At 45.4% G+C, this 13,562-nt stretch overlaps 1 protein-coding gene across 1 annotated transcript in view; it reads right to left on the minus strand.

Moving 5' to 3' along the window:
• Nucleotides 1–13,562, minus strand: part of LOC134187180 (protocadherin Fat 4-like) — a 32,195-nt gene that overhangs the window by 8,533 nt on the left and 10,100 nt on the right. The window contains exons 29-47 of the mRNA XM_062655297.1: nucleotides 13,392–13,499; nucleotides 13,185–13,334; nucleotides 12,153–12,284; nucleotides 11,724–12,086; nucleotides 10,971–11,192; nucleotides 10,786–10,911; nucleotides 9,690–9,998; nucleotides 7,314–7,535; nucleotides 7,162–7,260; nucleotides 6,986–7,105; nucleotides 5,572–6,918; nucleotides 5,167–5,277; nucleotides 4,824–5,105; nucleotides 2,362–2,502; nucleotides 2,206–2,302; nucleotides 1,266–1,883; nucleotides 988–1,199; nucleotides 750–929; nucleotides 579–686 (exon numbers count right to left, since the gene is read on the minus strand). Coding sequence (XP_062511281.1) covers nucleotides 579–686; nucleotides 750–929; nucleotides 988–1,199; nucleotides 1,266–1,883; nucleotides 2,206–2,302; nucleotides 2,362–2,502; nucleotides 4,824–5,105; nucleotides 5,167–5,277; nucleotides 5,572–6,918; nucleotides 6,986–7,105; nucleotides 7,162–7,260; nucleotides 7,314–7,535; nucleotides 9,690–9,998; nucleotides 10,786–10,911; nucleotides 10,971–11,192; nucleotides 11,724–12,086; nucleotides 12,153–12,284; nucleotides 13,185–13,334; nucleotides 13,392–13,499 — 4,947 coding nt within the window. The remainder of the gene's footprint in view (nucleotides 1–578; nucleotides 687–749; nucleotides 930–987; nucleotides 1,200–1,265; nucleotides 1,884–2,205; nucleotides 2,303–2,361; nucleotides 2,503–4,823; nucleotides 5,106–5,166; nucleotides 5,278–5,571; nucleotides 6,919–6,985; nucleotides 7,106–7,161; nucleotides 7,261–7,313; nucleotides 7,536–9,689; nucleotides 9,999–10,785; nucleotides 10,912–10,970; nucleotides 11,193–11,723; nucleotides 12,087–12,152; nucleotides 12,285–13,184; nucleotides 13,335–13,391; nucleotides 13,500–13,562) is intronic.

Here is a 13,562-nt window from a genome sequence, read left to right on the forward strand (position 1 = left end):
GTTCATGTTGCATGTGACGTCACAGTTGCAGATGAGAATAGACTACAATATGCAAGTAAACTGAAATGTATAGTCTCTACTTAATCTTTGAGTATGTCTTCCAACATAAACAAAGTCATTTTATTGCTTTTTAGAAGCTTTTGGAAAACGATTTTGATTCTAGTAACTTTCAAATTTACTGGTTGAACTGACACAGCAAGAAGCAGTCGAGTATCTCGACAGGTCAAACATCACCTCCAATCTCAGACCTGCAGACATGCGGATGGCACAATCAGAGCCATTACCTCACCATTAGACTTGTTTTTAATTTACTAGAAAGTGCAGCTGTCACTGTAGATGCATGTACTTGCAGTGTCTGAGAAAGTCCAATAATATTTTAATCTAAGTCACATGCTCAGGGTGGTTCCATAATTATGCCCATGTCTGTAGTTCCTTCGGCAGCTTCACAGAGTATGCATAGCTGCGAAGGCTAAAACTCTGCCATTGCCGACAGAAATAGTCTACTTAGCCATAGCAATTGAAGAGAACACGTGCCGATTGTGTCCATGCCTGGATCCGGCCTGGATTTTACACATTACCTGTTCGAAATACGGGGAGTTATCATTGACATCCGATATTGTAACCGTCAATGTCCCGTATCCTGTGTTCTGCTGCGTCGCCCCGTGATCCTGAGCTTGCACAAACAACTATATAATACAACACACAAAGTAATTAAGAATCGAAGAAATTTCGAGTCGAGCGCTTCGAACCTGATACGAGCTCTTCGTCTCTCTGTCAAACGTCGACGTCGTTTTCACCTCTCCCGTCACTCCGTCGATGGCAAATCGTCCGTCGTCGCCCGACGTAATGGTGTATGATACCCGTGCGTTATCGCCTATATCGACATCAGACGCATTCACCTTGATCAGAAACGAGTCGACTTCAAAATCCTAAACTCGACACAATCGCATGATCGACACATTTTCTCATCAAAAACCACCAACGAACCTCCGGTATAGTTATAAACGAGTCGAGCGGATTGAAAATCGGAGAATTATCGTTGTAGTCCGAGATATTGATATTAATCGTCGTGTGAACAGAGTGCGGTAAAGTCGCACTGTCGGTCACTGTGACGGTCAACAAATAATAATCCTGCGTCTCCCTATCCAACCGAGCTGCTGTAGACACCTCGCCACTGCGACTATTAATACCAAAATGCCCTGCGGACAAAAAAAACGACGCCAATCAACAACCACGAGTAAACGCCAATGGATTGAACACCCGACCGTTGACGTTTCCGTCCGTTATGCTAAATCTTATGTCCGCATTCGAGCCTTCGTCCCTGTCGGTGGCGGACACGACCGTGACGACGGACATGTTGTTGCTCGCTTCCGACACGACGGCAGCGTAGTCGGACGACGCAAATACCGGCGGGTTGTCGTTCGAGTCGGTGACGGTCGCGTCGACGCGAGTGACGGCGGTGCGGGACGGAACGCCGCCGTCCGACGCCTCGATCGTCAACCGATAGGACGTCGTGTGTTCGTAATCGAGAGGTCGGATCAAGTCGATTCGACCGGTGCGGACGTCGATGTCGAACTGATCGTATGGATCGCCGTCGGTGAGATTGAAACGAAGGAGAGAGTTGTCGCCGGAGTCGCGGTCGCTGGCGGAGACGTTGAATACGCTGGCGCCGACGGACGTGCTCTCGGAGAGAGAGAAAGAGTAGGAGGAAGAGGAAAAGATGGGAGTGTTGTCGTTCACGTCGAGGATTGTGATGTAGAGAGAAACGGTCGAGTTTCTGGATCGAGGATACGTGCCGCCGTCGCTAGCCATTACCGTGAGGTTGTAGCTTGAGACGGACTCGTAATCGAACTCGGCAATCGTCGTCACGACGCCAGACAATGCTGAAATGAGAGAAACGTGTGAGCCAAGCAAACGTGTGTGTTTGTGTGTGTGTGTGTGTGTGTGTGTGTGTGTGTGTGTGTGTGTGTGTGTTTGGGTGTGTGTGTGTGTGTGTTTGGGTGTGTGTGTGTGTGTGTTTGGGTGTGTGTGTGTTTGGGTGTGTGTGTGTTTGTGTGTGTGTGTGTGTGTGTGTGTGTGTGTGTGTTTGTGTGTGTGTGTGTGTGTGTGTGTGTGAGTGTGTGTGTGTGTGTGTGTGTGTGTGTGTGTGTTTGTCACTCTGTGTGCATTACTGTGTGTGTGTGTATGCATGTGCATATGTCTTACGAGCAATAATTAATTTTCCTTCCGATCCGTCGACAATGTGAAACGTGATGTCGGCGTTCATTCCTATGTCCCCGTCCGTCGCAGACACCGTCGCAACCTAAAACATTGTTGTCAGCAACCCAGGGTATCAATTAAGTAATAAAGACTGTCTCCTACCGTGTGTCCTCCAAACACGTTCTCTGCAAATTTCGACGTATACGACGGCTGCGAGAATACGGGCGCGTGATCATTGACGTCTTCGACGGTCACGACGATCATGGCGTTACCGGACATGCGCGGTGTGCCGCCGTCAGTAACCTACAAAAAAGGTCCACTTCGAAAGGCAATCCAACAACCGAAACAGTGGCGGATCTATACGATTTGCTAGACGGGGGGGACAAAAACTTAAATGTGGGCGTGTCCTTTATTAATATTAGACTATAGACCAATAATTTGCTCTAACTAAGCTGTTACAACATATAAACTTGTATGAACACGACCTCTACGCTTGACTAGTGTATAGAAAACCTTAAAGAAAGATGGAAGCTAGATTTCATCAGCGGCGGAAGTATAAGAAATGGGGGTTCCGGCGCACATGGTACAAATGTGTTGGATAAAAATATTTATAAGTTTCCTTAGATGCCTTTTGGAAACTTCAATATCTTTATACAATACTATATGATTGGAAGACCTGCGTTAGAACCCCCCCCCCATACTATCAATTGTCAGTTTCCAGTAATTGTATAAATGGGCTTATATTACCACATTACTACACGTGTTGATAACATAAATCTGAATGCTTTCGATAAACAATCCATTGCTTGGAACATTTGGAAACTTAATAATTAATTAAATATCTTTATCCAACGCATTTGTACCATGTGCGCCAGAGCCCCTATTTCCTATACTACTGCAGATCCAGGATCCGATCGAAGGGAGGCACAAAACCAATCAGGAATAGTATGACGTCACATTCAGTAAAATAGACGTAGAAATTGCTTTAGTCGTCCATTAAATTCAGATAGCTGATGTCTTAAATTCTGTTCTCGGAAACATGTATAGGCATCTTCGTTTAGAACTACAGAAGACAAGTTGCAGCAAAGTCTTTCTGGTAAGAAAGTTTAGGGGCACAAACGTGCACATGTATACCCAGGCTGCAAACCATATTCAGACGTTAAGTTACAATGCCAACATTAACATAAGCCAAATATTGCGAACTGTATTCCGTTGTAACTACCTTATTTCGGCAAATAGTGCCCCATGGGGTACTATTTTCATAGTTCTAAAGCATGGGGCATTATTATTTTGCAAGCATAGAAACTAGTACTGTTGTATTGTTCGTTTGCATATACCATCACACTACACAAACAAACTACCTGCAATCTCATCTTACAGTTACCCCCTGACTACTTTCGCTATCACTTGAGTCATATTCCTGGTCTGTTGCCTAGGTTGAATTTCATCGTCACTCAGTGGTTCTATCCGGATGTCCATTTCATCACAACTGTGCACATTGATAAACGCGCATGCATATAACAGGGTTTGAATACTACCCCAGTGAAACATTAATCGAGCATGGGGCATTATTATTTCCTATAGGCTCACCATGGGGCACTATTTGAGCATGAGGCACAATTTGAGCATGGGGCACTATTTGAGCATGGGGGCACAATTTGAGCGGAAATACGGTATAGCAACACTGAGATACCGACAATCTACTTTCAGTGACAACAGATAACCAAAACGAGGCTAGGTAGTTTCACAACTATAGCAATTTCATATGGTGTCTCTAGAAGAGAATAAACAAGCAACATTCTTCTTGGATGCTTGGAAGCATACAAATCAACTACTGCGTCGCAGTCGTCCCAGGGTTGAAGCAAATTGACTGGAAAAATCTCCATGCACTAGCTAACTGGCGAAAACAACAGAAGACGCATTAATGAAGGGGCCGCGTGGCCAGTGCCCCCCCTCTGGATCCGCCTCCGTTCATCAGAGTCAATAGAAGAGTGGACTTTGATGCAAAGTCCTTGGCAACGTGGCAGCGAATGCGTTTACAACGACGTCATAGGAAGGATATCTTTGTAAACGAATATCAAGATAAGAGAATTTGTCCTCCGTTGTAACAGGCCTGTGATCTCGACTTCTGTTTGAAACTCTAGGTTATCAACTGACTCCGATTTAAACTAAATCCGCTACATGGGCGTATCTGGTCAGATGAGAGGGAGGTTGTTCTGGCTGAGACATAAAACGTTTGCCAAGAACTATGTATATACAAAGATCATGAGATATCATGTCACTATAGTATGATTTGCCATAAACGACAGCAAAAGAACGCCAGCTACAGGCAGAATGGAAATCCGGGATGCTGTAAATTTCTGGCAAGAGGTTTGCCTTGTTTCCTGACTCTCACACGTTGGCCTTGTCCGTTACCCTTATAAACGTAAAGCCTGGAACGAGCCGAACAGGAACCCATGGAATTCACAGAACACGTCAAAAGTATAGCCACTGACTGTCATGAGCTCTTGCACCCAATGACTATGAGACAACATAGCTGTGGGAAGGGGTCTACTGACAACCCAAACCCCCACCAGGTATGCGCCTGCATGCGCTACTTTGCAAGTCCATTAAGCGGCACTTACCGTTACATTAAGCTTATACGACGACAATGTCTCTCTGTCGAGTTCCGTTGTCGTCGACAGTACGATTGTCGTCCCGTTGAGCGTGAATGCACTTCCGATGTTGCCGTCGGCCTCTAACGAGTAAGAAAGCTGGGCGTTCTCGTTGATGTCTTTATCTGTTGCGAAGAGACTGTCAATGGCGAGCGCCGTACCGACGGGAGCGTCTTCCAGTAGAGTAACAAGGTAACAGGAAAAGACAAAAACGGGCGGATTATCGTTCTCATCCAAAATATTGACGACGACCTAGAACGAGGTGAGTTAGTAAATGTGTATTTTGAAATGTTGTCGAACTTGTTATACGTACCGTTGCTAGTCCTGTTCGTGGCTGTACGGGATCATCGTCCATTGCTGTGATAGTCAGAATGTATAGAGCGGTCTGTTCTCTGTTCAAAGAAGTATTGGTTGAGATCAGTCCCTGGGGAACACAAACATGTCAAGTAGTCTTGCAGTTACCGGACGCTTTGCCATAAACGTTGTGCGTGCGTGTGCATGATTAACTGTGCGTGCGTGCATGCTTGCGGATGTATGCGCGCGCGCGCGCGCGCGCGCGTGTGTGTGTGTGTGTGTGTGTGTGTGTGTGTGTGTGTGTGTGTGTGTGTGTGTGTGAGAGAGAGAGAGAGAGAGAGAGAGAGAGAGAGAGAGAGAGAGAGCGTGCGAGCGTCCGCACTATCCACACAAACTACCAACACAACACACAACTATCTCTTACCGACGCGGTATCGATTTCGAACAGACCGTCGTTGTTACCAGCCGTGATCGAGTACGTAATAACTGCAATATCCTTCTCCGTCGCGTTGACAGTAACGAGCGACACTCCCGGTCGCATATTCTCCTTCACCGACGTCCGATAAGTAATCATCGAGAAAACCGGATTGTTATCGTTCGTATCGAGCACATCGACTCTCACCGTCGCAATAGCCGATCGCGCCGGCTCACCGAGATCTCTCGCAATTACAGTAAACGTAATACTATCTCTCGATTCACGATCAAGGTTGCCTTTTAACGAGATTGCTCCAAAGGAAGGATTATCGATACTAAAGAGTGACGTATTGCTCGGCAGTGAGTACTCGATCATTCTGTTCCTTCCCAGATCGGCATCCGACGCAGCGACGACGAGAATAATCGAGCCGTTTGCTACCGTCTCGACTAACGACGTCGTGTAGACTTGTCTCGAGAATATCGGCGGATTGTCGTTGACGTCAAGTACGACGATTTTAACTGTCGTCGTCGCCCAACGCTTCGGCGCGCCGTCGTCGGAGCAGCGGATAGTCAAAATATAAATTGAAATCGACTCGCGATCGACCAGACTGACGATCGTGACTTCCCCAGTGTCTCGATGTACCGCAAACTTGGACGCGTCACCGCTCACTATCTCATAACTCAAATCTCCGTTCACGCCGTCGTCGACGTCGGTGGCTTTCACAGTCACGACGGACGATCCGATCGTCGCGTTCTCCAATACGTCCACCGTGTACCCTTGCCGCTCGAACACCGGAGTGTTGTCGTTGATATCAACAAGCGTGACGGTCACCGTCGCGAAACCGAGACGTCGCGCCGATCCGCCGTCCGTCGCGCTAACGTTCATCACGTATTGCTCCTGCAGCTCGCGACTCAGAACGTCGTCGACCGTCACGACGCCCGTCGTCGGATCGACTCGGAACTTACCGCCCGATCCCGACAAGACGCCGTAGTGGATCTGCCCGTTCGCCCCGACGTCGGCGTCCGACGCCGTCACGGTCGTCACGACGAAACCGACCGTCGCGTTCTCGAGAATATTCGGCTTGTACACGTTGGGATCGAAAAACGGGTTGTTGTCGTTCTCGTCCGTCACCGTGACCGTGAAAGGTACCGACGAGCTGAGACCGCCGAGGTCCGTCGCGGTGACGGTCAGACTATATGAGTCGACCGTCTCGCGGTCCAAACTGACGTCGTCGCTCGTCGTCACGACGGCCGTCGACGAGTTAATCGAGAAGTTTCCACTCGACGTGCCGCTCAGCGAGAAACGCACCACCTTGTTGTTTCCGATGTCGTTATCGATCGCTTTGATCCTTATCGGCTAAAACGCAACACAAAGCGTCTAAATACAACGACGCATGCGCAGACGGCTCCGCACTTAAACTGACCAGATCCACGATTTTGTTCGATTCCGCGTTTTCGTTGATCGTGCCGCGGTAGGACGTCTCCACGAACTGCGGCGTGTTGTCGTTGATATCGAGAAGCCGGATGAGAACGTGAGTCGTGCCCTAGAAAAATACTGCTACATCTCTATCGTTGAAATCAACGACGCACACAATCTCACGGTTAATTTGACCAAACCGCGATCGGCCGCCTCGATTGTAAGATCGTAAGACGACGTCGTTTCACGATCGAGTGTTCCCGTCACGGTTATCTTGCCAGACTACGCACAATCAATGGTGTAAACCATTCAATATAAGTTAAATCTCTACGTACCATTGTGTCGATTGTAAATAGCTTTTCCTTGTCTCCGGAAGTGATGTTGTAGCTCACGTCTCCGTTCGCGCCCAGGTCAGCGTCGGTGGCCGACACCGTCGTGACGGCCGTATTGGCCGCCGTTCCGACGTACGGACCCTCGTTCAAATCGACCGAATACTGATTTCGACCGAATACGGGAGCGTTGTCGTTGACGTCGGCGACTTCGATCTGAACGGTTGTCTAGCAAAGAGAAACAAACATATTGAGCAAAAACAGATTTTGGTTTTGGTTCTACTTTTCGGTTTTCTGGGTTGTTTTGGTTTTAATTAAATTTTTTGCAAATATTTTTGTTAATTTCAGTTTTTGGTAATGAATTTTAGTTTTGGGTTTAGCTACTTTGGAATACTTTGTAATACCACTGACCTTGCTAAACTTGGAAAAATTGACTGTTTAAATTTTTTCATTCAACATGTGTTACACTCAAAAATTCGGTCATCCAAGTGACCAAAGGACACCGCACCAAGGCTAACCTCTAAAATCTCTATACATAAAGGAAAATGCTCCATGGGCGCAGCCATTACGAATGTTTGTTCCTATAGGGTGCTCGCAAACCGCCACTCCTTTCCGCTCCTCCTTTACAGGGTATGCATGTATGTATGCATGTAACTCTTAACTAGACAACATTACTGGTGAACAGTCATACTCAACTCAAAGGATGTACGTATGTCACGTAGCACGCGACCTTGGCTACTTTCGAAGAGCGACTGGTGTCCTTCCCGGTGGCCGGTACCCTGCACTTAGCTTTGTGCTGGCGTTCGTCTGTAGATCGTGACGTACCAAGAAGTTCCTATATGCGCTTGCAAACTGCTGCACTTCTGCGCTCCTTCCCTGGCACGCGGTCTTTTCTTACTTTGAAATAGCAACTGCTGCCGTTCACAGTGGTCTGTGCCCTGTACCTATGCGCCGCTGGTGTTCCTCTGTTTTTAGTTATAAACAGTCAATCTGTTCCGTGTCCCTTGAGCTTGGAAAGCTCAGCCGTCGAAAAAGTACGTGTACTCTCTATAGATGGATACAGGGGCTGATGATGCTTATTGTCACAAATCTCTTGAGTGGGAGGAGTTAGTGGGAGTTGTGATTGGGTAATTGAATGACAGAGCACGTGACAGATGGATTGATTGAAAGACCGGCGTTTGGACTGGAGACCGGCACTTGACGAATTGGGGAGAAAGCTGAATGACGGAGCGTCAAAGGCAGAAGAGAGTCGAGAGGCGCTGGTGTCAGAGGAGCGCAGAAACGGAGAAGAAGACGCAGGAAGCCGTGAGAACTCTTTACGAAGACCGTGTAACTAGTGGTGTACATATTGATATTCTGTAACGAAGCATTTACGTCTTGAGTTAACCCTAACTATACACTCGAACTAACGTTCGTGTCCGCGAAGTCTCAGCAACGACTGCCGTTCATGCAAAATGTTTTTGTGCAAGCCAAAAAGCCATGAGGTCTTCTGATCCATCAGTTGTAAATTTTGTTAACGGTGACAATGACCTATTTCGTTTTAGTTTTAGTTTGGGTAAGCAAAACTAATTAACCTTAGGCGTAGCGAGGGTTATAAAGTAGTCGTCTTACCGGAAGTGGCGACCGACTCGACGATTCGACGGAAACGACCATGCAAACAACTTTGGAATGTATAGCGTGCGTTTACTGTTATCGCTCGTGTAATCTCGACATATGGTTGTTGGAGCTTGTCCGCTAGTCTAGACAGAGTCACACAGGACGTTCCAATTTTGATTACTGATCATGACTTTCGAGTGTACCTTCAAGGTCATAGCAAACGGAGAGTAAGTGAACCTGCGACAAAGCGCAGCACCGATACCGTTTGATGATAAGACTGCCTGTCCTTTCTCAGTCATCTGTATAAACAAGTGTTGGGATGCTTGTGTCTAGTGACGTGCACGTATTTGTGCATGCTTGCAAGTAGGTGCTTGACGTGTGCAGCAACTGTCTGGTGTTGTGGCGATTGGAGTAAGTACCTGTGCCTCGTTGTCGAGGCTAAATTCAATCGTTGGGTGTTCTAAGAACACACGCATAGGTAAGTTTCCTGCTTTGCAGTGCGTTTGGAAGCACATTGCTAATTCTAAGCTACATGTTTACTTGACAGTGCTCTTGGTATCTCGTCGGTTGTTGCGTGTGAAGGTACTAGTCCTACCAAAGTACCCAAAACTGGAAAAGAGTCAATTTCTCGGCGCCTAGGGTTCAACACTGTAGTGCTCCCTTTCATTCATTTTAGTTTTAGTTTTTTAGTACACCAAGAGTAAAATTATTGGTTCCTTAAATTTTAGTCTCAGTTATGGTAAAACCAGAACAAGAAATTTGGAAATAGACAACAATAACACGTACCGTCGAATTCATTGGCGGCGTTCCTTTGTCTCTGACGGACATTTCCAGGACATAGCGATCGGTCCTTTCAATGTCGAGACTCTTTGCGACGGTAACCTTGCCCTTAATCGAATCGACGGCAAAGTCGCTGTTTGTGTTGCCGCTCATGATGCTGTATACGAGTTGCGAGTTGCTGCTACTGTCTCGATCGCTGGCGGTAAGCGTCACCACCTCAACGCCGATCAGACTGCTTTCCGAAACGACGGCTGAGTACGACGACAGGTTAAAGACGGGCGCGTTGTCATTAACATCCGTCACCGTGATAGAAACCTAACAAAAGATACTTTTATCAGTATACATAGCCCTAAAGGCTGGTTCACAATATTAACGCAGAGTTTGACAACATGACGCTGCGGCTCAGCTGAGCGTCAAACTTCAAAGAGACCGCCTCGAGGGAGGCACCATTCTTTGATGTTGACGCTGACGTGGAGTACGATTCATTTCTATTTCAGCGGCATGCAGCGGCAGCATCAGCGACAGCGGCAGCATCAGCGGCAGCGGCAGCGGCAGTGGCAGCATCAGCGTTATATTGTAGACCAGGCTTAAGGTAGAACATATTAAACATCAAATTTTATTATTTCTAATAAATTAATTATAGATTTACATTTTTTGTTTGGTTTAAACACAAATCACTAAATAAAATACATAAAATTATGTAATAATTAATTATATAAATTATTAATTTTTAAATTTAAATTAAACACAGATCACATTTAATAAATACATAATATATATAACAATTAATATTTACATACTAAATTATTTTTAAAATTTAATTTGGTTTAAACACAATCACATTAATAAATACATAATATATGTAACAATCAATATTTTATATAAATTATTTTTTAAATTTAAATTTGGCTTGCAACAAGTCAAGAACATCGACAATTAATATTTTGCATAAATTACTACAAATACATAAATTCAATTTTGGTTTTCATACAAATTGTATTAAATAAAATATATAAAACATGTAACTGTAATTATTTTATATAAATTATAAGAAATATACAAAAATTAATATTTTACAATCAGAGTAAACCCAATGGCTTACAGAAGTAGTTGCTGAACGTGTAATTACATTCGAACCGACGGTGCCATTTTGATCTTGCGCCGTCACTGTCAGTGTGTAAGCGCGAGTAGACTCATAGTCTAGAGCCTCTGTGGTCATTATGACTCCCTATAGAACAAACGCAACTATAACAGTCTTTACTACCCCTTAGTAACGAAAACGTTCACCCTAGACGAATCGATTGCGAAGTGCCCTGCGGCGTTGCCGGACGTGATTGAGTAACGGACGAGGCCGAGTGAACCGGAGTCCTCATCCGATGCAGATATTGTAACTATGGTGGTGCCATCACTGCTCGGTCCTTCCGCCAACGTCTTCTTATAAGGCAAACCGATAAAGATGGGATCGTTGTCGTTAACATCTTTTATAGTTACACTGACTGTTGTCGTCACCTGAAAGTATATTATGATTTAGTAAAAAAGACTGAATGGATGTCATTGTGTACACCGTTGTGTGTGTGTGTGTGTGTGTGTGTGTGTGTGTGTGTGTGTGTGTGTGTGCGTGCGTGCGTGTGTGTGTGTGTGTGTTTGTTTGTGTGTGTGTGTGTGAGTGTCTGTCTGTCTGTCTGTCTGTCTGTCTGTGTCTGTCTGTCTGTCTGGGTTTTCTGTCTGTCTGTCTGTCTGTCTGGGTTTTCTGTCTGTCTGTCTGTCTGTGTCTGTGTCTGTGTCTGTGTGTGTGTGTGTCTGTCTGTCTGTCTGAGTCTGTCTGTCTCTGTCTGTCTGTCTGTCTGAGTCTGTCTGTCTCTGTCTGTCTGTCTGTCAGTGTCTGTCTGTGTCTGTCTGTGTCTGTGTCTGTCTGTGTCTGTGTCTGCCTGTCTGTGTCTGTCTGTGTCTGTGTGTGTGTGTGTGTGTGTGTGTGTGTGTGTGTGTGTGTGTGTGTGTGTGTGTGTGTGTGTGTGTGTGTGTGTTGCCATGCATGCATACCGTTTTTGATGGCGATCCCTTGTCGGATGCACTCACTTCGAATGTGTACGATTTGATCATCTCGTAATCCAAACTAACCGGTTTCGTTCGCAATAACCCGCTATCGCTGTCAAGCTCGAATTGTGTCATGCCCGACGACGGCGTCGCCTTTTCTAGTTTGTAGACGATAGCAGAGTTCGTTCCCGCGTCGTCGTCGGTCGCGGAGACGTGCGCGACCGACGATCCGCCAGACAGATTCTCCGCGATCGCGGCGGAATACGGAGCGTTGACGAATTGCGGCGTATTGTCGTTGATATCCGATACCGTCACTTGCACTTCCGTCGTTCCCGTCAGACCACTCGTTCCACCATCTGTAGCTGTAATCTATAGACGAATTAACAAAAGATATAAGACAGACATCGAAAGGAGAGACAGAATAAGCGAAAAGACCGTTAGTGTATAAGCAGGACTGTCCGGTGTCGCTTCTCTGTCCATTGCCTTCACTGTCGTGATGTTTCCCACTGCCGCATTGGCAATCGAGAACACACCGTCCGAGTTACCACTAGTGATCGAGTATGACACCTATAGCAACAAAGGAATAAGGATCCGGACTTAAAACCAATTGTTTAAATTTTGGTTAACCAAAACCAAAACCAACACGTAAAAATATACTAAAACTAAACTAAAACATCATGATTCCATTTAGTATTAGACGAGTTTAGATGGTATCTCATGACAAGCTACAAAGTAGACGAATTTCAGGATCCAGTACAATTCTGGCTATACGTCAGAAATCTGGTTTTCCATCCCTAAGTCAAGTAGCAACTAACCTCCAGTTGAAAGCACTCTTACAACAGCAGGTCTCCACACACACACAAGGAACTCGTAATAGACTATCTGACTATACCGGTTAGAGAGTAGTTGTTTTGACTCAGAACTGGGCCTATATCTGTCTGTGAATTTGGCCTCTGTGTGTGTGTGTGTGTGTGTGTGTGTGTGTGTGTGTGTGTGTGTGTGTGTGTGTGTTTGTTTGTGTGTGTGTGTGTCTGTTTTTGTCAATAGAATTAAATGAATCAAAGTAGACGTGAACATGTTACATATATAACTTGTGTCTTAGGCAATGACCATTACAAAGCAACAACAATAGAAGTTACTCTTGGCTTAATGCACTTATTCAATATTGTAGTATTAGCCTGTCTATCAAAAACATTTGTCATGAAGTGCTTGTTAACACTCACACACATGGTCACTCTTGCACTCTATCACAGCATTGTAATGATTGCATGTGTACCTACATGATGTACCTGTTCATATATTAGTAGCATCTACATGCATGGAGTTTACGTAGATATAACCAAAACTAAATTCATAACTAAACTAAAACTAAAAATGTCTTGGAAAAACTAAAATAATACATAATACCAAAACAACAGAGCAACAAAGGAATAAAGACTTAAACTTTAAAGACGTTGCGGCTCTCACTTTGCTGTTCTGTCCCAAGTCGGCATCGCTGGCCGACACTGTCGTCACCACCGTTCCTATAGCAGCTGTACCTTCTGGAACGGTCTTGGTGTAGAGACTGAACTCGAACTTCGGACTCTGGTCGTTCGTATCCAACACTTTGACTTCCACCTGCACAATTTCAACACTAAAACACTTAACCCTAACATCACGACTGCGTCATTTTACGGTCGACTGTCCAGAACGCGGTGGCGATCCACTGTCGGTTGCCGTCACGGTAAGCGTATAGAGCGACACCGTCTCTCTATCCAAAGTTCCAGTCGTTGTTATTGCACCCTAAATAATAATAACAATAATCTCTATTAAACATAAAATCTCAATTTTTAATTGAGCATCTGC

This window comes from Corticium candelabrum, chromosome 11, assembly GCF_963422355.1.
Source record: "Corticium candelabrum chromosome 11, ooCorCand1.1, whole genome shotgun sequence".
Classification (NCBI taxonomy): domain Eukaryota; kingdom Metazoa; phylum Porifera; class Homoscleromorpha; order Homosclerophorida; family Plakinidae; genus Corticium; species Corticium candelabrum.